The sequence below is a fragment of the Heptranchias perlo genome, chromosome 13, assembly GCF_035084215.1.
Source record: "Heptranchias perlo isolate sHepPer1 chromosome 13, sHepPer1.hap1, whole genome shotgun sequence".
NCBI classification, from domain to species: domain Eukaryota; kingdom Metazoa; phylum Chordata; class Chondrichthyes; order Hexanchiformes; family Hexanchidae; genus Heptranchias; species Heptranchias perlo.
In genome coordinates, this window is record NC_090337.1 from 22,429,350 (window position 1) to 22,453,250 (window position 23,901).

The 23,901-nt window shown below is 44.9% G+C and overlaps 1 protein-coding gene across 4 annotated transcripts in view; it reads right to left on the reverse strand.

Annotated features, from left to right (window-relative positions):
* Positions 1–23,901, reverse strand: part of sphkap (SPHK1 interactor, AKAP domain containing) — a 228,576-nt gene that overhangs the window by 123,603 nt on the left and 81,072 nt on the right. The window contains exon 1 of one of the 4 annotated variants that reach the window (XM_067995138.1): positions 2,703–3,020. The exons of the other annotated variants lie outside the window; for them this stretch is intronic. Within the exon in view, the coding sequence (XP_067851239.1) occupies positions 2,703–2,734 (32 nt within the window). The 5' untranslated portion in view covers positions 2,735–3,020. Of the gene's footprint in view, positions 1–2,702; positions 3,021–23,901 lie in introns of those variants that run through there. 4 annotated transcript variants of the gene reach the window in all.

Here is a 23,901-nt window from a genome sequence, read left to right on the forward strand (position 1 = left end):
GAATGAAGCTGGGCAGGTGGAAGGATAATCAGTGGGAGAGCATTTTGGTGGTGGTGATCATAATTCAGTCAGATTTAGCATAGTTATGGAAAAGGACAAATTTAGGAGTAAAAGTTCTAAATTGGGGAAAGGCCAATTTTACTAAGCTGAGAAGTGATTTAGCAAAAGTGGACTGGAAACAGCTACTTGAAGATAAATCAGTGTCAGAGCAGTGGGAGGCATTCAAGGGGGAGATTCAAGGGTTTCAGAGTAAACATGTTCCCACAAAGAAAAAGGGCGGGACTGCCAAATCTAGAGCCCCCTGGATGACAAGGACAAGACAAAAAAGGGAAGCTTATATCAGACACCGAGAGCTCAATACTGCAGAAAGCCTAGAGGAGTATAGAAAGTGCAGGGGTAACATTAAAAAGGAAATTAGGAAAGCAAAGAGAGGGCATGAAAATATACTGGCAAGTAAAATTAAGGAAAACCCAAAAATGTTTTATAAAAAGGTAACCTATGTGTAGAGGTGGTAGATGTGTGTACGGTTCTTAATGAATACTTTATGTCTGTCTTCACAAAAGAGGGGAACGATGCAGAGATTGTAGTTAAGGAGAAGGACTGCGAAATATTGGATGGGATAAACATAGTGAGAGAGGAAGTATTAAAGGGTTTAGCATCTTTGAAAGTAGATAAATCACCAGGCCCAGATTAAATGTATCCCAGGCAGTTAAGAGAATCGAGGGAGGAAATAGCAGAGGCTCTGACCATCATTTTCCAATCCTCCCTGGCCACAGACGTGGTGCCGAAGGAGTGGAGGACTGCTAACATTGTACTGTTGTTTAAAAAGGGAGAAAAAGATAGACCGAGTAATCATAGGTCAGTCAGCCTAGAAAGGCATGGGTTAATCAAGGACAGTCAGCATGGATTTGTTAAGGTAAGGTCATGTCTGACTAACTTGATTGAATTTTTTGAGGAGGTAACAAGGAGGGTCGATGAGGGTAACACGTTTGATGTAGTGCACATGGATTTTAGCAAGGCTTTTGACAATGTCCACATGGCAGACTGGTCAAAAAAGTAAAAGCCCATGGAATTCAAGGGAAAGTGCCTAGTTGGATCCAAAATTGGCTCAGTGGCAGGAAGCAAAGGGTAATAGTTGACGGGTGTTTTTGCAACTCGAAGGCTGTTTCCAATGGGGTTCCGCAAGGCTCAGTACTAGGTCCCTTGCTTTTTGTGGTATATATTAATAATTTAGACTTAAATGTTGGGGGGCTTGATCAGGAAGTTTGCAGATGATACAAAAATTGGCCGTGTGTGGATAGTGTGCAGGAAAGCTGTAGACTGCAGGAAGATATCAATGGACTGGTCAGGTGGGCAGAAAAGTGGCAAATGGAATTCAATCCAGAGAAGTGTGAGTCAATGCATTTGGGGAGGGCAAAAAGGTAAGGGATTACACAATAAATAGGAGGATACTGAGAGGTGTAGAGGAACAAAGGTACCTTGGAGTGCATGTTCACAGATCCCAGGAGGTAGCAGGACAGGTAGACAAGGTGGTTAAAAAGGCATACAGGATACTTTCCTTTATTAGCCGAGGCATAGGATATAAGAGCAGGGAGGTTATGCTAGAACTGTATAAAACATTGGTTCGGCTACAGCTTGAGTACTGCCTGCAGTTCTGGTCACCACATTACGGGGAAGATGTGACTGCACTAGAGAGGGTACAGAGGAGATTTACGAGGATGTTGCCAGGGCTGGAGAATTTTAGCTATGAGAAAAGATTGGATAGGCTGGGGTTGTTTTCTTTGGAACTAAGAAGGCTGAGGGGAGATTTAATTCAGGTACATAAAATTATGACAGGACTAGATAGGATGGATAGGGAGGACCTATTTCCCTTAGCAGAGGGGTCAATGACCAGGGGGCATAGATTTAAAGTAATTGGTAGAAGGATTAGAGGGGAGCTGAGGAGAAATTTTTTTGCCCAGAGGGTGGTGGGGGTCTGGAACTCACTGCCTGAAAGGGTGGTGGAGGCAGAAACCCTCAACTCATTTAAAAAGTACTTGGATGTGCACTTGAAGTGCTGTAACCTACAGGGCTACGGACCAAGTGCTAGAAAGTGGGATCAAGCTGGATAGCTCTTTTTCAGCTGGCACAGACACGATGGGCCAAATGGCCTCCTTCTGTGCCGTAACTTTCTATAATTCTATGATAAGCAGCAGCAACAGCACATCTACCTCTCCATAAGAACCTAACTTCAGTAAATATCCCAGCCACAACACAAACAATACAAAAGACACTAGAGTGCATTAAAAGCAGTAATTCTATATTGGGGTTCAGGTGACACTTATAAATTGCTCAGATTATGTTCTCACTGATTATGGTAGCATATGACTGCCACATTGGAATTACAGTTACTCTCTGGTGATTCACTTTGTGTATCAATTGTTCGATATATTATTTAGTTGGTGTAGACCATAGAATGCTGCTTAACTGCATGGTTTGATTGATGACAGCAGCTAGAAGTCAAATGAAATGTGTATCGCTAGCACTGTTACTGATGAGGATTCAGGATTTTGTTCAACATGAGTTAGTAACAAAGCATCAATAGGCAGTCACGTATTTACTTTAGTTCAGTATAAAAGGAAACAAAACTATTTACATCAGTCGAATACCAGTTGACAAAAGAATTTAAAAGGAAAGCTCAACAAGAAGAAACAGCTACGTACCCTGGTACAGAGAGCAGGCTACTGCGATCCATCACTCACTGAATTATCGAAAATACACTGACTCCAACTGTAGTCTCTCACCAGAGAAACAAAAGCAGTAAAACATAGGAAAAGTCCTTAATGATGATTATGCTTCCCACCTCAATTGAATTCAGGGTCACATTGGCAAAGGAAAAATTCCCTAGCCGAAGCTCTAAACAACACTAGTTTATACTTAGCTCTCCACAGCCGGCAGCAGTGACACTCTCTTTAAGCAACAGCAAGAGCAATGATTGCATGTGACAGTGCTTGAGCATCCCACACAGAGAACACGCTGCACTCAGGCATGGGACTGAAACCCCACAACCTTCTACAGCAGACTGCAGGGGCACTGGTGCTCAGCTGACGTTCGTCTTATGTCCTTGTATATGTTAAATAGGGCATCGCATTCCTCATGATTAACCCTTCTACCATGAAACGGATTTCACAACTAAATGAGGCAAAACACCAGCAAGCAAATTTTTTAAAAAAATAATTAAAATTGAAGAAACAGTCTCACCATTAGGACCCCCTCCAAATGGAGCCTGTCATCACAGCAGCCGTTTTAAAGGGACAATATCACCGTCAAAGTTCCTACTATAGGGAACAGAGCAGTGCAGCTGCCACAGGAAGCTCAGCAACAAAAGCAGTATGTTCATGCTACATTGCATTGTCATTCCATGACAGACTCCCTCTTATGATATTTGCTCCACACAGCATCCTGAAATAAGGTAGATAAAGAACCTTTTCCTAAGCTTATGCCATTGCCATTTTGAAACCAAGCACCAGGAATTGCTAAGCACGACACATTACCCTCCTCCCCCTTTCCAATGTTGACATTAAAAAAATACTTGCATTTACATAGCGCCTTTCACGACCTTAGGACGTCCCAAAGCACTTTACAGCAAATGAAATACTTACGAAGTGTAGTCACTGTCATAATGTAGGAAACGTGGCAGCCAAATTGTGCACAGCAAGGTCGCACAAACAGCAATGTGATAATGATAAGATCATCTGTTTTTAGGTGTTGGTTAAGGGATAAATATTGGTCAGGATACCGGGGAGACCTGCTCTTCTTCAAAATAATGCCATGGGATCTTATACGTCCTGAGAGGGCAGATAGGGCCTCGGTTTAACATCTCATCTGAAGGACAGCACCACTGACAGTGCAGCACTCCCTCAGTACTGCACTAAAGTGTCAGCTGAGATTTTGTGCTCATGTCTCTGGAGTGGGACTTGAACCCACAACCTTCTGACTCAGAGGTGAAAGTGCTACTACTGAGCATCTCTGTAGGCCATGGAATAAACTTTGATTTTCTATATTCTATGGCCCAGTATCACAGCGGTCTCTGCATTTATCCTCCACTCAAGAGAGGACCTTAAGCCTCCCTTAAAGAGAGAGGTTCACCATCAGAGCAATTTGAAAGACCAAGGGGGTGAATTTCCACAGGGGTTCTCCAACCCTTGTCCTCTACAACTTCAGCAGAAGAGCTGCAAAAACCCTGGAGAAACAATGTAAACACTATTTATGCCGACTTTCTAGGGTTTTCCTGATTCTTCCACCGAAGTTACATCAGATGAGCCCGTTGTTTCGGCGCTACATGGCCTCTCCAACATCCAAGATGGTGTGACGTGCGCTGGACGCTATCTTGGTGTAGGAGTTAGCGCATGCGCAAATATCGAATGCCGGAAGTATGTAAAGTAAGGAGAAAATGGATACAATCAGTGTGCAATGCTGATTTAAAGTGATAGACACCATTTTGGCACTTAACGCTCAACTTAACGCATAGTCTTAACCCCAACCATCTGAACATGTCTTAGAGTGTCTGGAAGACCTCCACCAGCAGTATTTAAAGGTACCAAACAGGATTTACAGGTTAATAGCTGGATTATTATTTCTGGCTGCTGAGACATTTGTACCTGTTTCTGGAGGTCTCCTATACTTGAATACTAGGACTAGAGGACATAGCCTAATATTTAGAACCAGGACGTGCAGGAGTGAAGTTAGGAAATGCTTCTACACGCAAAGGATGGGAGAAGTTTGGAACACTCTTCTGCAAACGGTAGCTGATGCTAGATCACTTGTGAATTCTAAATCTGAGATTGATAGATTTCTGTGAACCAAGGGTATTGAGGGATATGGCCTGAGGCGGGTATATGGAGTTAGGTCGCAGGTCCATCATCATCTCATTGAATGGAAAAACAGACTCGAGGGGCTAAATGCCACTGCCACTTGCTGCGTCCTGATATGTGCCACCTTCTCCTGCAAGAAAGCGGGACATGTGTCTGGCATTGTTGAATAGCTGCCAGTGTGTGTGGCCTGTTAGTTGTGGGTGTGCGGCTTGCAACAGTGGTAATGTGTAAGGGTGAGAGGAAGCATCTGATTGGATGAGTTGAGTACTGATTGAAAGAGTTTGTTGGTATGTGGGTAATGGAGGGTGTGATGTTTGGTGCAGTTGGTAGGAGACGCCACTTGACAGTTGACCTCACTCACCTTGACCACTCATGTCAAAGCATTGAACTTCTCCCTGCATTGCATCCATGTTCATGATGCTGTGTGCCTGCCATTGACTTTGTCCCCCGCTGCCTCTCACTGTCTTTTGGCCATAGGCCTCGTGCACCCCCCCACCCCGCCCCCGCGGATATAGGATGTCCCTCCTTCTGTCCACCTCTTGCACCAAGGCCTTTAGTGCATCAGCAGAGAACCTTGGTGCACACACTCTCGCAGGCCTGGTGCAAACTCAGATCGGCAGATTGGTGAGGTTTGGCATGCAGATTGGAGGATGTGGGATTTAGTAGTGCGCAACCTTTATTCAATGTTTTAACATATCTCATCAGTTTGTAAACATAAGGACGGGAGCTGCATTTGTGTTTTGCTGATGTGATGTCTGATCTCTGTTCAGACTCTGTGCAGACAGCAGATTGTTATTTTCAGCAAATAACAAGTACCTGCTACCTTTAAGATATTTTTAAGAGATAGCCTGCCTTTAAGAGATTGAGGCTCCCCCTGCTGGTTGAAAGTGCAAATTGTATTGAATCCTTATGTCAACACTGATTCGGAACACTGCTTGAAGGTAAGTCCTCAGGCCTGACGAAAGTCTCGTCCTGCCTGCGCAGGGGCCATTGAGCGCGGGGTAATAGTGGACCGCGCTATCCCCGCCCAATAATAGGCCCTATCCAATTTTTCCCCCTTGGTTTCCACTCAGAATTGTTCTGTTTACACATATTTACCAACTTTTCGGACCACCTCAAACTGACACCATCAGGATGGGGGGGCGTGACGAGCAACATCACCATCCTCACCAGGCACGGCGTGCACTTCTGCCACTTGCAGCTCCGCAACACAGTGCTGCACCACAGGCACCTGCACAAGAGCTGAGAGGGGAACAACAGAGGGAGTGATGTCGCAGGAGGCACTACCATCGTCAAAGGTTCTACAGACCGAGGCTCAGCTTCCTGGACCTCTCTGAGGAGCAGTGCATACGGAGGCTGAGAGTGAGTCGCCAGGTGGTCGCAGACATCTGCAGCCTCCTTCATGCCAAGTTGCTACCGGCTGGGCCTGGCGGCATCTCATTACCCATCATAGTTAAAGTGACCACTGCCCTCAACTTCTTCACCTCCGGATCATTCCAGGGTGACATCGCCGGAGTCTCTCAGTCGTCTGCACACAAGTGCATAAGGCAGGTCACTGATGGCTTGTTTCGCAGGACCTCGCAATACATCAAATTCCCCATGGACGACCTCAGCCAGATGGAGAGGGCAGTGGGAATCCACTCTGTGGCTGGCTTCCCACGTGTATAGGGTGGAATAGATTGCACCCATATAGCAATTCGAGCACCTCCACACGAGCCAGGACTGTAAACCAACAGTCACTCCATCAACGCTCAGCTCGTTTGTGACCACCGCAAAAGATTTCTTCACGTGTGCGCCAGATTCCCTGGCAGCTGCCGTGATTCATTCATTCTGAGGGAATCCAACATCCCGGGGCTCTTCCACGCACCGAACACCCTTAAGGGCCGGCTCCATGGGGACAAGGGACACCCCCTGCACTCGTAGCTGATGACACCTCTGAGCAAAACCCACCAGGGAGCAACAGTGTCGATACAACGACAGCCACATCGTCACTAGATCTATAATTGAACATGCGCTAGGACTGCTGATGTGATTTTGGTGCCTCTATCATTCTGGGGGAGCGCTTCAATATGCACCAGTGAGAATGGGGCGCATTATAGTAGTGTGTTGTGTGCTGCACATCATGGTGCAGCAGAGAGGGGTACCGGTTGAGGATGCCTCATCCATCATCCACATCTGCCATCCACATAGAGGAGGAGCAGGAGGAGGAGGAGGAGGAGGACAAACCCATGGGCAGAGCAGCGGCTCACCTGGCTGCTCGTGAGGCCAGGGATTCACTCATATGTGAACAGTTCTCATAAGATCAGCAAGTGTACCAATGATACAAAAGAATTGCTGACCTAGTTAGGTCATTGAAATGCTTCCTGCACTGGACCCAAGTGTGGGAGATGTTGCTGCTGCTGGTGACCTCCTCTGCCACCTCGAGCCAGGCTTTCTTGGTGGCAGACGCAGGGCGCTTCCTCCTGTCGGCCGGGTAAAATAGTTCCCTCCTCCTCCTCACCCTGGCCAGTAGCACCTCAAGTGAGGCATCGCTGAATCTTGGATCGGTCTTGCCCCTGTGCTGCTCCATTGGGTTTTCTTGGTCTTTGCTCCAGCAAAATCCATTGGAGCAATGTCCCTTTAAATCCAGACGCTCCAGCTGACAGCCTGTCTCGCGGGTGCGCAGTCCGCCCACTGCGCAGCTTTCGGACGGCAAACCCGGAAACAAGATTAATGACCACCAATTAAGTCGCGATCGCGTGGGGAATGATAAGTTTTTATTAGTCAGGTTTGCTGTGCACCCATTGACACCCCCCCCGCCCCACACTGGCTGCCATCCCGCCACCCTTTTAAAATCGAGCCCATGGTCACTGCTGCACATTGAGTTAGGCTAATTCATTTCAAAAAGGAATTAGATAGGTATCTGAAGGAGAAAAATTTGCAGGCCAGCGGGACTGGCTATATTGCTCTTGCAGAGAGCCGGTGCAGGCTCGATGGGCCGATTGGCCTCCTTCTGTGCCATAACCATTCTATGATTCTATATCTAGTCCATCAACTGAAACATTAGCTACAAAATAGGAACAAACTCACTGCAGAAACACTAAAACATATTATAAATTAGTACAAGGACACGGGATAATTACTGATAGTGGAATCTTGTAATTACTTTACTTGTACTCTGATAACAATGTTGTGTGATTTTTATAAGTGACTGGGTTTGTTAGAAAATATAAAATAATTTTTAGGGATGTGTTGTCAATTTCATTGTACCTGTTTATTATTTTATTTATAATTTTGTGTATGTTGTTTAGCTTGAGTTTTTTATTCTTGAATTGCCATTTTATTATTTGCGCTTTGCTATCCCAGGTCAACATATTGTAATACTCCACTATTTGAAGGTTTGCAATGAAGGTGAGGGCCAAGTATTTGAGTCATTCATGAACTGCATTATTTCTCCCCAATGTTTAGAAAGAACAGATTTTAAATTTGCACCTCACATTTAAGACTCGTTTCTCTGAACGATCCTGCATTTCTATGAGGTGTGCGGCCCACAGCCACGATGCAGTAATCCTTAATCAGTTATGTGGTGTAACTTGCTGTGCCTGACCAAACACTTTTCGCCTGTCCCTCGGGGGATAGTTGTTCCTTCTGTTGGCTGTTGCGAGACCCCTGGTGCAAAGCTGTCTGTTATAATCAGCCTGAGTACTCCAGGAGAATGTTTGTGCACCCTTAGGCCAAACCTGCCAAGCTGCACAGGAATTTTAAAAATTTGTATCTTGCATTTGAGATGCAATCTTTGATGAATACCTCGTTCATATATTAAACACACACTACATCTCACATATTGCTTTGACCATGAAAAATCCACAGCGTTTTATCACATCTCAGAATATGGTCATAGGCTTCAAATAACTTGAAAGCTATTCTCCTATTGCCAGATGGAAAAGCCTTTTGGGCATATTTTGGATTCTTGGAGGAAAAAAAAAATCCAACGAGCATTTTCTACCATATCATCCATCATGATGACACTAAAAATTTCATCAGTGCAGAATTAATACATTCACTCAGCAGTCAGTTTGATATATTCCGATTTACCATCCTAACTGCCAGGCGTAAACGAGTTGACATAAACGAGAAGAATGCTGGAGACTGCTGGAGGTTAGAGACAGGTTAGGAGAGTGGGCAGATATATTATAAATGAATATGAAATAGTGCATTTGAGAAAAAGAACAAGGAATGGAAATGAAAGGTAACATTCTCCACAGAGCAGAGGAACAAAGAGATGTAGGGGCTCAGGTACAAATACACAATTCTTTGAAAATGGGATTTCAGATGGAATAAGACATAAAAATGGATGAAAAATCACACGTTGTGCAGCCGCAATTTCCCAAGATGCACTTCCTGTGAACGCTGCTCCCCGTGGGGTGTGTCGGATCAAAAAATCTTGTCAGATAATTCTGAAAATTCGATTTTCGCACCCCCAAGTGGGTGCGTTCGCGGCGGGGGGGCTGCGAAAACCTGGAATTCCCAGGGCGGGTCTGGAGCACGGCTCCAACCCGCCCACTTCCGGGTTCCCCAGTGACACGCTGACATGTGCGCGCAGCTCCCGCATATGGGACTCCCGCCGGCAATTAAAGCCGGGGGGGGGGGGGGGGGGTGCCACTTAACGTACTCATTAAGGTATTTCAGGTCGTTCACAGGCCTGATTTACATAACATTTTAGGAGGGGTGGGATTTTGCAATGAACTGAGACTGTTTCCCGTACTGGGGGAAACACTCCCAGTTCAAATGGAGGTATTGCAGCCATCAGCCTGTGGCAGCTGCAAAGGTCCATTTGACAGGTGGGGGGGGAGACCCTCACTCATTGCAGGAGGCCACTCTGTCACTGTGGACAAAGTTTGGCCTCCACCACCCTCCTCCTAATAATAAAATTCACCAACTTGCTCACTTACCCCGGTGTCCAGACACATGTACCTACCTTGCGGACCCCCTCAAATGTACATCTTCTGGATGGGGACCGCCGTAGCTGCAGTCATGACCTCCTCGGAGGATGAACAGCATCACCAGCCTCGCCGTCCACCTCTGACACGTGGAGCCCCACAACATAGTGCTGTGACACATCCACCTGCACAGCAGGAGAGAGGGTAACGGCAGAGAGAGATGCGTCGCAGAAGGCACTACCCTCGCCACAGGGTCTACAGACCGAGGCTCAGCTTCCTGGACCTCTCTGAGCAGCAGTGCACATGGAGGCTCAGAGTCACTCAACATGTAGTCGTGGACATCTGCAGCCTCCTTCATGCCGAGCTGCTCCCAGCTGTCCCGAGCATCATCTTCTTACCTGTCGCTGTCAAAGTCATCACTGCCCTCAACAACTTCTCCTCCGCATCCTTTCAGGGTGCCACCGGGGACATCGCCGACATCTCTCAGTCGTCTGAACAAAAGAGCCCTGCAAATACACCTACACCCACTCTGCAGTGACACAATGGGTGGCATCAGTTGTGGGTCTTCATAGTAATCCTCAGGAAAGGGCATTATTGCACAAACCAGACAAGATTCACAAAGACATGGCAGTAGTGGTGACAATATAATGTGTAATGTGAGTTGATCATAAATTAAATAAAAGAAAAAACCATGACAAACCCTCAAACACCCTTGTGCATCCCCTTCATGCTCACGACACATTTGCCTTACGCTTCCTACTGCACATATGTGATGCATGCCCTGTGGCTGCAGCACAGGTAGTGGCAGGTTGGGTGAGGCTGACCGTGAAAGAGATGCATGAGAGGGTGAGTATGAGATAGGTTGTATGAGGATTGGGTTGAGTGGTAGTGGCAGGATGAGTACTGGCGAGGTGAGTAAGTGCAGGTAAGATGAGGATGAGCTTTGAGTGGGTGTGAGGGGTGATGTGATAGAGTAGTGTTGGCAGTGCAGAAGGAGATGTGGGTTGGGGGCGGTGATGTGGCAGACGGAGTGTAGGGGAATGAATAAGTGTACTCACTTCGGCTGACCTACTTAGGTCATTGGAGCGCCTCCTGCACTGTATGCAGGTGGGCGATATGTTGGCGGTGCAGGTGACCTCCTCTGCCACCTTGAGCCAGGCCTTCTTGGTGGCAGGGGCAGGCCGTTTCCTCCTGCCCGCCGGCGGGAAGATCTCTGTCCTCCTCCTCCTCACCCCATCCAATAATACCTGGAGTGAGGCATTATTAAACCGGGGAGCTGCCTTCCCCCTAGTCTGCTCCATGCTGTAATTCTGCCTATTTTCTGCAGTATCAGTCAGTGGAGGACTGCCCCTTTAAGTAGGGCTCCTCCAGCTGACAGACTATGCTGCGCATGTGCAGTCTGCCCGCTGCGCAGCTTTCCAGCGCGAAACCCGGAAGCACAGGTAAGTGGATCCAATTAGCCTGCGATTCCGTGAGGAGCACCCCGATTTCATTGGGCGCGTTACCCACACGCCCAGTCGACCCCCTGCCGCGAACCTGCCACCCTCCTAATATCGGGCCCATTGAGTCCAGGACTGTCAAAAATGCAAAAACAATTCTGATGTTAGGCATAAAATGGTTTACAATAAGGAACAGAACTGATTCATGGTATCGATGTGCTAAAGGAAAGCATTGGAAGAGAATTTTGGGACCATTAACATAGGTGGAAGATAAGGTGACCTGTGGAGCAGGGACCTGACACTTCCTCTCACTCCACTGAATCCGGTGAATGTTATTTTATCAAGGCATTTTTTAGAATTATAGAACATCATAGCACAGAATCAGGCTATTTGGCCCATCAAGTCTGCACAGGTATTTTTCTCTACATAAGCCACCTAGTTTACTCCAACTCTCCTGCTCATTACCCTTCACCTTTAACATTCTTTTTCAAGCAGCTATTTAATTCTCTTGTAAAAGACTTTATAGATTCAGCTTCAAAAATGGTTTGTGGCAAAGAATTCCACATTTTAACTATCCTCTGGGTAAGGATTCTGTTTCTAACCGCCCCTTTAATTTCTTTTTGTGATTATCTGCCTTCTTGTTACCGTCTCCTGGCCAGTGGAACAATCTATCGCTATTTACCTTATCATTCCCTTCATAATCTTGAGTACTGCTACTAGGTCATCCCTTAACCTTCGCATGCTCTTGTAAACAAAGCCATAATTTCTCAAATCTCTCTTCATAACTATAATGACTCATTCCTGGTAACAACCTCATGAATCTATGTTGCACCTTTTCCATTGAATTTATATCCTTTTATTATTGTAAATAATACTGAGCTATTGGGCTCGATTTTTGCACCCCCGAGCGGGTGCGTTTGTGGCGGGGGGGGGGGGGGCTGCGAAAATCGGGGATTCCTGGGGCAGGTCCGGAGCCCGGCTCCAATCCGCCCACTTCCGGGTTCCCCAGCGATGCGCTGACATGCACGCGCAATCCCCGCATGTGGGATTCCCGCTGGCAATTAAAGCTGGAGGGATGCCACCTGAAGTAATTCACCAGGTACTTCAGGTCGTTTACAGATCTGATATTTTAGGAGGGGTGGGATTTTCAGATCAACTGGGACTGTTTCCCGTACTGGGGGAAACACTCCCATTTGAAATGGACGTGTTGCAGCCACCAGCCTGTGGCAGCTGCAAAGGTCCATTTGACAGGTGGGGTGGGGAGACCTTCACTCATTGCAGGAGGCCACTCTGTCACTTTGGACAAAGTTTGGCCTCTACCACCCTCATCCCAACAATAAAATTCACCAACTTGCACACTTACCCCGGTGTCCAGACACATTTACCTACCTTGCGGACCCCCTCAAATATACATCTTCCGGATGGGGGCCGCCGTAGCTGCAGTCATGACCTCCTCGGAGGACAAACAGCATCACCAGCCTCGCCAGCCATGACGTCCACCTCTGACACGTGGAGCTCCACAACGCAGTGCTGTGACACATCCACCTGCACAGCAGGAGGGAGGGCAATGGCAGAAGGAGATGCATCGCAGAAGGCACTACCCTCGCCACAGGGTCCACAGACCGAGGCTCAGCTTCCTGGACCTCTCTGAGCAGCAGTGCACATGGAGGCTCAGAGTCACTCGACATGTAGTCGTGGACATCTGCAACCTCCTTCATGCCGAGCTGCTCCCGGCTGGCCCGAGCACCATCTTCTTACCTGTCGCTGTCAAAGTTACCACTGCCCTCAACAACTTCTCCTCCGCATCCTTCCAGGGTGCCACCGGGGACATCGCTGACGTCTCTCAGTCGTCTGCACAAAAGAGCCCTGCAAATACACCTACACCCACTCTGCAGTGACACAATGGGTGGCATCAGTTGTGGGTCTTCATGGTGATCCTCAGGAAAGGGCATTATTGCACAAACCAGACAAGATTCGCAAAGACGTGGCAGTAGTGGTGATAATATAATATGTAATGTGAGTTGATCAGGAATTCAATATAAGTAAAAACCATGACAAACCCTCAAACACCCTTGTGCATCCCCTTCATGCTCACGACACGTTTGCCTTACGCTTCCTACTGCACATATGTGATGCATGCCCTGTGGCTGCGGCACAGGTAGTGGCAGGTTGGGTGAGGCTGACCGTGAAAGAGATGCATGAGAGGGTGAGTATGAGATAGAGCCATGAGATTGTATGAGGATTGGGTTGAGCGGTAGTGGTGGGATGAGTACTGGCGAGGTGAGTAAGTGCAGGTAAGATGAGGATGAGCTTTGAGTGGGTGTGAGGAGTGATGTGAGAGAGTGGTATTGGCAGTGCAGACGGAGATGTTGGGTCGGGGCGGGGATGTGGCAGACGGAGTGTAGGGGAATGAGTAAGTGTACTCACTTCGGCTGACCTACTTAGGTCATTGAAGCGCCTCCTGCACTGTATGCAGGTGCGAGATATGTTGGTGGTGCTGGTGACCTCTGCCACCTCGAGCCAGGCCTTCTTGGTGGCAGATGCAGGCCACTTCCTCCCGCCCGCCCGGGAGAAGATCTCTGTTCTCCCCCTCCTCCTCACCCCATCCAATAATACCTGGAGTGAGGCATCATTAAACCTGGGAGCAGCCTTTATCCTGGGCTGCTCCATGCTGTAATTTTGCCTATTTTCTGCAGCATCAGTCAGTGGAGGACTGCCCCTTTAAATAGGGCTCCTCTAGCTGACAGCCTATGATGCGGGTGCGCAGTCCGCCCGCTGTGCAGCCTTCCAGCGCAAAACTCAATTAAGCTGCAATCGCGTGCGGAGCACTCCGATTTCACTGGGCAAGTTACCCCCGTTGCCAACCTGCTGCCCTCCTAATATCGGGCCCATTATCATTAGATATTGCATAATTTGCACTACAATAACATATACACACACACACAAATCCTTTAAAGCATGTATGAATGTCCTTGATTAATAATCATCTGTTTTTTTATACTTTAAGCACAGTCAATTGGATCTTGTGAATTCTTGCAAAGTTTAATTATGATATACTCCAATGCCAATGAAGCAAATTCATCACTTTGTATCCCCGCAGATGATTACTTCACATCAATGTCCAGGAGTTTATTATACCAAGATGTTATAGTGATGTTGGAAGAGGAGACTGCAGCACAACATAAAGAACCTGTTATGCTGAAGGAGGTGTTGAAACTCAAGGGCAAATGAAGTCCATGAAAAGATCCTAATGTACAGTCAGGTGTCTGGAGTTTGTCTCTTGTGTGGAAGTATTGTCTACAGGGCCACGTCAGCCACATTTCATAAGTGCTGTCCTTTCATCTTCCCACTCACAGTCCCAATGCATACAGGAGGAAGAATGTAGCTCCATATTTCAAGGATTAGAGAGACAATGGACACTGTGCAGCATGCATTCAAGTACAGAAATCGGGCCATGAGTACGCTGCAAAATATTTTGCCATATCCAATCAAAAAATTGTCCGCGGTTGTGTGAATCTTGCAGTCCTCCATACCACACCAAAATACTGCCATTCAGACTTTCACAGAGTCAACCAATGACCATCTTGCGAGGAGAGGAATGCTGAAATATCATCCAGTGCCAATGTGGATGATGTGCTACATGGGCCAGTCCATTCTAATGGTGAGTCTCTGGCGGGTAACTTTGTTGAGAATTCCTCCCAAAGCTCCACAGATACTGATAGCTGTAAGTAGTTTTGGAGAAATCTGTCTATCAAATCTACCTCAAAAATGAATGTTTTATAATTTAATGTAAAGTTCTTATTAAATACTAGCAGATGTCCTGCGGCATTGTTCCAGTGAATCAGAGCATTCCGAAATGTTCTATCTGAAATGCGACAAGATGATTGATGTTTATGGGGAATTGAGCACTATATATAAGACTTTAATATACGATAGTGACTCGCCTGTAGCATTGCCAATGGTAAGTCAGAGTTTCACCTCATCTTCATGTTGCTGCATTGTGTCTGTCTCACATTGTTGCTGTTCCCCTCATTGTTGTGTTGCATTTGTCACCCAGTAGGGGAGTTCTCCTCGGTGTCCTGGCCAATATTTATCCTTCAACCAACATCACCAAAAAAACAGATCATCTAGTCATTATCTCATTGCTGTTTGTTGGACCTTGCCGGGCGCAAATTGGCTGCCGTGTTTCCTACATTACAACAGTGACTACATTTCAAAAATACTTCAATGGTTGTAAAGTGCTTTGGGACGTCCTGAGGTCGTGAAAGGTGCTATATGAATGCAAGTCTTTCTATCTTTTATTCCTCTTCTTTTGTGATTCTTGGAGCTGTCCTGTTTCTCTCTTCCTCTGTATTGCTCCTTTCTTTCCCCTTTTTTCACTGCTGCCTTTTGGTTCTGCTCTTGTTCTTTTGTTTGGGGTGAGAGGTGCTGGATGATTTGGCAGATCTGGGGAGGGTCAGAGGATGGAATTTGGCTCGTGGTTTGGGGGAGGGGTTGAACCAAGAGCTGCAGTGTGGTTTTGGGCTGTGATGGGAAGGGAAGTGAGTAGGGCACAGGGCATCTCATTCCTACTCCATTGTACCATAGTCCAGCTAGCATCACATCTTACTCCTTCGACTGCCATGCATCCTTTGTACCCCTTGTTGCCTGTTGTACCCTCCACTTTTACTGCTGTTGTTATGATGTCCCATGCTGCCCAATGCCATTCCCTCCCTCTCTCTACTCCCAATTATTTAACTTCCAACCCCTTACTTTCATCCCACCCCATAGCTTATATTGCCTCCCCACAACTTCCCATTTGCACCACACCCTCAGATTTAGGGTCGTAGATAGGATGAAATATTCCATAAAAGGTTGCGGGGAGGGGAATAAAATCTAGCTAGGATGTAGGGGTCTTCTCTGCTATATATTCACACTGCACTGATGATGACTGCTTTGTACTCCTTCCAATGACCCTTTCATTCCCTACATCCTAGCATGTGCCTACCTTCTATTGTGCTATCTCATCCTGAGACCTGGCCTGCTTAAGTAGGTTTCTTAAAGGGAGATTATTGTATTGTTAAAAATCTTCTATTTGCATTTGCTAAATTTTACTCCATGTGGTTTTAATGGGTAGTCTGGCATTTGTGGACTATTTGGATTTTTTCCCCAATACTTTCCTTCATTATGCTCGGTTGTCGTTGCCATTTAAAGAGCACCACACAAAGTAGCAATAATGTGAATTCTTTCAGGAGTTCCCATAGTGCTGCATGGTTTAGATGAGCAAGACAAGTTCATTGAGGGACAAATGGAGGTACCATAACCCTTGAGGTCTTTGTCCACACTAATCACTATCCTAGGACCCACGTTTATAGACCCTCTCACACATATCTGTTAGATGTGGTCTGCATAGATCAAATGTTTGTTCCTAGGGGAAGATTATGATTGCAGAGGATGATTTTAATGAGTCTAAAATGGATTATATCTCCCCCTAATGATTGGTAAAATTGACAGTTTTCAACAGTGTGGTAAAAAAAACCCTTAAATAAATATAAGCTAAAAGATCTGAATTGTTAGAAAACCAGACAAAGATCAGAGTTACACCCAAGATTCAATTTCCACCTGGTGTAAAATTGGCCAGAGAATTTACCAGCTTTCTCATAGCCAGCACTAATCACTTTTATCAAGTAGAAACAAGTTTCAAAGTGAATGCTTTCCATCTACTGAGAACAGCCATTGATTGCTGTGGAGTCATGGTTAGCTGCCATCTGTCACCAGAGGAAGATATCATAATGCTTGCTGCTGGCTGCAATTATATGGAAATTTGTGGGAATTAAAAATGATCTTTTTCTTTCAAAGAGCTGAGAATACTCATTAACACACATAAAAACCTGTCCATTTAAAGGGGAGGGAAGTTTCGGGGGGGGGGTGGGTGTGAAATTGGTCTTCAGCGGTAGTGCAAAATGAGCGATAGCAAATCGGCAGCTTAAGTTACACCTCGCCCGATTTTCTTTTCCGTTAACTTCAATCGAATAGAAAATCGGGCGTGGTGTAAAACAGGCTGTTGATCCATTAACAGCCGAAGACCAATTTCACCCCCTAGGGGTTAGAAATATGAATGGTAAATAAAGGGATGGAACCCTGCAGTTAGAATCACTTAGGTCAGATACAGCGCACGCCAGACAAGGGTTAAAGCTTGCTCTACACTGCACTTTGGTCCCAGCTGCAGTGAATATTTCACCAATGTGAAGTTTCCATTTTCCACACCCTCCAAACTTGTAGAGACAATTGCTTATTGAATATACCTTTCTCTGTTCACTAATTTTAATAATAAATTAATCTGACTGTAAAAGGATATTCCCTGCTTAATACTCATGTCTACATTTTCACTAAAATTAATTAATGGAGGAAAATATCTCCCTAAATATTGAATTAAGGACATTTGTGCCATTGATTTGCATCCACAGGGATCTGGGTTGAAACCGACCAGACTCACTTCACTTAGAACCTTTACAGCAAGCAATAAGAAAGAATTTCCTCCCATCCATCTGGCCTTGATTCAAATGAAAGTCTCAGAGGTAAAAGAACATTGTTTTAACTTACCTGTCACAAGTAACCCTCACAAGATAATTACAGATTATTTCACAGAATTATAAAAACATAGACATTTACAGCACAGAAGGAGGCCATTCAGCCCATCGTGTCTGTGCCGGCCAAAAAAGAGCAATCCAGCTTAATCCCACTTTCCAGCTTTTGGTCCGTAACCTTGTAGGTTGCGGCACTTCAACTGCATATCCAAGTACTTTTTAAATGCGATGAGGGTTTCTGCCTCTACCACCCTATCAGGCAGTGAGTTCCAGACCCCCATCACCCTCTGGGTGAAAAAAAATTTCCTCAGCTCCCCTCTAATCCTTCTACCAATTACTTTAAATCTATGCCCCCGGTTATTGACCTCTCTGCTCAGGGAAATGGGTCCTTCCTATCCACTCTATCTAGGCCCCTCATCATTTCATACACCTCAATTAAATCTCCCCTCAGCCTCCTCAGTTCCAAAGAAAACAACTCTAGCCTATCCAATCTTTGCTCATAGCTAAAATTCTTCAGCCCTAGCAACATCCTCGTAAATCTCCTCTGTACCGTCTCTAGTGCAATCACATCTTTCCTGTAATATGGTGACCAGAACTGTATCCAGTACCCAAGCTGTGGTCTAACTAGTGTTTTATATAATTCTAGCATAACTTCCCTGCTCTTATATCCTTTGCTTCAGATAATAAAGGAAAGTATCCGTTAGCCTTATCTACCTGTCCTTCAGGGATCTGTGAACATGCAATCCAAGGTCCTTCTGTTCCTCTACACCTCTCAGTATCCTCCCATTTATTGTGTATTCCCTTGCCTTGTTTGTCCTTCCCAAATGCATTGCCTCACACTTCTCTGGATTGAATTCCATTTTGCCACTTTTCTGTCCACCTGACCAGTCCATTGATATCTTCCTGCAGTCTACAGCTTTCCTCCTCACCATCAACCACACGGCCAATTTTAGTATCATCAGCAAACTTCTTAATCATGTCCCCTGCATTTAAGTCTAAATCATTAATATAAACCACAAAAAACGAGGGACCTGGCATTGAGCCCTGAGGAATCCCACTGGAAAAAGCCTTCCAGTCACAAAAACACCTGTCGACCATTACCCTTTGCTTCCTGCCACTGAGCCAAATTTGGATCCAACTTGCCACTTTCCCTTGGATCCAATGGGCTTTTACTTTCCTGACCAGTCTGCCATGTGGGACCTTGTCACAAGCCTTGCTAAAATCCATGTAGACTACATCAAATGCACCACCCTCATCGACCCTCCTTGTTACCTCCTCAAAAAATTCAATCAAGTTAGTCAGACACGACCTTCCCTTAATAAATCCATGCTGACTGTCCTTGATTAATCCGTGCCTTTCTAATTGACGATTAATACTGTCCCTCAGAATTATTTCATCCACCCCTAAAGTACAATCTAATTGGTTCTTTAATGATTTTGAGGTTTTGCCTCCATTATCCTAACCAGGAGTCTATTCCATATGTTGATCACTCTTTCTGTGAAGAAGAACTTCCTAATATCAGTCCTAAATTTACCTTAAACTAGTTTGAACCCTCTTGTCCCATTCTTGCAAATTAATTTGAAATAATTTTCCAGATTTACCTTTTCCATACTACTTACAATCTTGTATACCTCAATAACATCACCTCTCAGATGCCTCTTTTTGAGGCTGAAAATCCAAAGTTACTTCAGTCTTTCCTCAGAACTCAGACCTCAGACCTCTAAGACTTGGGGTCAGTCATGGGGTTCTTTTAAGAACATAAGAACATAAGAAATAGGAGCAGGAGTAGGCCATCTGGCCCCTCAAGCCTGCTCCGCCATTCAACAAGATCATGGCTGATCTTCTACCTCAACGCCATTTTCCTGCGCCATCCTCATATCCCTTGATGCCTTTAAGATCTAGAAATCTATTGATCTCTGTTTTGAATGTACTCAATGACTGAGCCTCCACAGCCCTCTGGGGTAGAGAATTCCAAAGATTCACCACCCTCTGAGTGAAGAAATTTCTCCTCATCTCAGTCCTAAAAGGCCTATCTTTTATTCTAAGACTGTGACCCCTGGTTCTAGATTCCACAGCCAGGGGAAACATCCTCCTTGCATCTACCCTGTCGAGCCCTGTAGAATTTTGTATGTTTCAATGAGATCACCTCTCATTCTTCTAAACTCTAGAGAATACAGGCCTAGTCTACTCAATCTCTCCTCATACGACAATCCCGCCATCCCAGGAATCAGTCAGGTGAACCTTCGTTGCACTCCCTCTATGGCAAGTATATCCTTTCTTAGTTAAGGAGACCAAAATTGTACACAATACTCCAGGTGCGGTCTTACCAAGGCCCTATATAATTGCAGTAAGACATCTTTACTCCTGTGCTCAAATCCTCTTGTAATAAAGGCCAACATACCATTTGCCTTCCTAAATGCTTGCTGCACCTGCATGTTAGCTTTCAGTGACTCATGTACAAGGACACCCAGGTCCCTTTGAACATCAACATTTCCCAATCTCTCACCATTTAAAAAATACTCTGCATTTCTGTTCTTCCTACCAAAGTGGATAACTTCACATTTTTCCACGTTATATTCCATCTGCCATGTTCTTGCCCACTTACTTGCTCTGTCTATAACCCCTTGAAGCCTCTTTGCATCCTCCTCACAACTTACATTCCCAACTAGTTTTGTGTTATCAGCAAACTTGGAAATATTACATTTGGTCCCCTCATCCAAATCATTGATATAGATTGTGAATAGCTGGGGCCCAAGCACTGATCCCTGCGGTACCCCACTAGTCACAGTCTGCCAACCTGAAAAAGATCCGTTTATTCCTACTCTCTGTTTGTCTGTTAACCAATTCTCAATCCATGCCAGTATATTACCACCAATAGTCCACGTCCACCAGTTCCCCCTTATCTATTCTATAAGTTACATCCTCAAAGAACTCCAATAGGTTTGTCAAACATGATTTCCCTTTCATAAATCCATGTTGGCTCTGCCAAATCCTATTATTATTTTCTAATTGTCCTGTTATCACATCCTTTATAATAGATTCTAGCATTTCCCTACTACTGATGTCAGGCTAACAGGTCTGTAGTTCCCTGTTTTCTCTCTCCCTCCTTTCTTAAATAGTGGGGTTACATTTGCTACCTTTCAATCTGCAGGAACCATTCCAGAATCTATTGAATTTTTGAAGATGACAACCAATGCATCCACTATCTCTATAGCCACCTCTTTCAAAACCCTGGGATGTAGATCATCAGGTCCTTGGGATTTATCAACTTTCAGTCCCATTAATTTCTCTAGTCCCCTATTTTTTTTTACTAATACTAATTTCCTTCAGTTCCTCATTCTCGCCAGTCCCTTGGTTCTCTAATATTTCTGGGAGGTCTTTTGTGTCTTCTTCCATGAAGACAGAGTATTTGTTTAATTTCTCTGCCATTTCTTCATTCTCCATTATAAATTCCCCCGTCTCTGTCTGTAAGGGACCCACATTTGCTTTTGCCAGTCTTTTCCTTTTTACTTACCTATAGAAGCTTTTACAGTCTGTTTTTATGTTTCTCGCTAGTTTACGCTCATATTCTATTTCTTACTCTCATTTTCTGCACTGCCTGCAATGTTTGAATATCTCTCACCTCTCCATCTAACCAACTAAGTGGAAACAGGAAAGTTACAAAAAAAGCAAACAAGAAGTTTCCATAATAACCTCAAAATGCTGCTACAAATCTTACTATGGGACTCTTTAAGTGCATGTCTGTATAAAAATGGGTGGTCAGATGACTGAAAGCTATGACTGCATATAGATTAGGAAATTGTATGAACATCTAAATCACATCACTGGGGCCTAATTTTGATATAATTAACTGCAGGTTAGCAGGCACTTCTGGTGTCACTACAAAACCTGACTAGAAAATTGGATGCTAAATTGATGAGAATTTGGCATAACGGATTTCTGCCCATTTTCTCGATTGGTTATGCCAATTTTACAGTCGTTCATCAGATATAACAGATCAGAAAGTCTAGCCTTATACATCGATTGGCAACCATCTTCATGAAAAGTATTTGGCAAACCTCTTTTAGTGTGTTTGCAAGGCAAGTGAGGCAGTGACGTAAATCAGTGTCAGTTCCAAAGATAACTAAATAGATCACATGTTGGGCTAGATCGTATTACTCTTATGGCAGCAGTCAAATTACATGTGTGTCATGACCTGAAGTGAAATATGATTTTGTGTCATAGTCTCTCCCCCATTATACATGTCAGTATTGTGCAATAGTGAGAGGCAACACTAATGTGGCACCTGAGATTCTGCCACTGCACATTTTTTTAAATTCAGGGCTCATGCCAAACTCAGCATCCATATGGTCTAGTCTGCCATTTGCAGTGGTGCAAAACTACGCAATGCTACCTACTATTTACAGTATTATAAGGATGGCAGAATGTTTTCTACAGAGCAGTGTGAAGGTTACAGGATTCTTCTAGATTACACAAAAATTGCATGTTGCCATCATTTGGAGCATTCTAAAGGTTACAGAATCCCATCATTTGGAGTAGGCGGTAGGATAAGCAATTTCAAGGTTTAAAGTGCTGTAAAGATTGTACAATACAGTCACTTGGAGCTCTGAAAACCTTGGATGATGGCGCATTTCATTACATTGTAATTCCGTGTAGAATTCTGTGAAGATTACACAACAGTATTATTTGGACCAGCACAAAGATTGCACACTAATTCTATTTGAAGTGTTGTAAAGGTCGTGTGGTATTTCACCTTGGAATGGTTTAACAATTGTGTGGTAACTTGGAGCAATGTGATGACTTTATAGTAATTCCATTCAGGAAGAAGAAAACATTTCCCATCAGTGACCTGTCTCCCTCACAAAATCTTTCAGGCTACATTTGTCCAAAGGGATTTGTGACCTTTCAGCTAAATATAATGCACCACTGCCTCTGAACTCAAAGTCAGCACATCCTATCCCTGAACCTAGATTTAATAAAGCCCTATCCCCAAATCTAGATTCAGTATAATCCTGCTCTTTAAATCAAGATTTAAAACTAGGATTCAAACTTATGCCTCCTTGCCAAAATTCAAGTTCACATATTGCCTAATATTTTACTAATTTTTCCCAAAAAAAAAGATTGAAATTTATTCGCTTTAATTATTTTTATCTCTCAACAACAACTTGTATTTTTAGGGCACCTTTAATGTAGTAAAACGTCCCAAGGTGTTTCACAGGAGTGTAATCAGACAAAAAAATTTGAAACCAAGCCAAAGGAGACTTTAGGACAGATGACTAAAAGCTTGGTCAAAGAAGTAGGTTTTAAGGAGCGTCTTAAAGGAGAGAGAGGTGGAGAGGAGGAGAGGTTTAGGGAGGGAATTCCAGATTAGGGCCTACACAGCTGAAGGCATGGCCGCCAATGGTGGGGTGATGGAAATTGAGAATGCATAAAAGGTCAGAATTGGAGGAAGCAATGTTCTCGGAGGAATGTAGGGCTGGAGGAGGTCACAGAGATTGGGGAAGGGGGGGGCGCGAGGTCACGGAGAGATTTGAACACAATAATGAGAATTTAAAAATTGAGGTGTTGGTGGATCGGGAGCCATTGTAGGTCAGTGAGCACAGGGGTGACGGGTGAATGGGACTTGGTATGAGTTAGGATATGGGCAACAGAGATTTGGATGAGCTCAATTTATGAAGTGTGGAAGATGGGAGGCTGACCAGAAGAGCATTGGAATAGTCGAGTCCAGAGGTAACAAACCAAGAATGAGGGTTTCAGCAGCAGATAGGCTGAGGCAAGGGTGGAGACGGGCAATATTACGAAGGTGGAAGTAGGCGGTCTTAGCGACGGAGAGGATATTGGTTCGGAAGCTCTGCACAATCAATGGAAAGGAGATAGGGAAAGATTATTGTGGACAAATTAGAGAACAATGCAGTAACAACAGGGTCATTATCACAAGATCACTAGTTAATTATGGATGAGAGAGGCAGAAAGTAAAAAGGGCCAATTGTGAGCCCAGGAGGAAGATCTGCTCTCCGAGTTCTGTCACTCTGCTCCACGTTGGTTGTAGAATCATAGAATGTTACAGCACAGAACTTTCAAGCTGGCACTTTTCTCCATATGAGGCACCTAGTCTAATCCCACT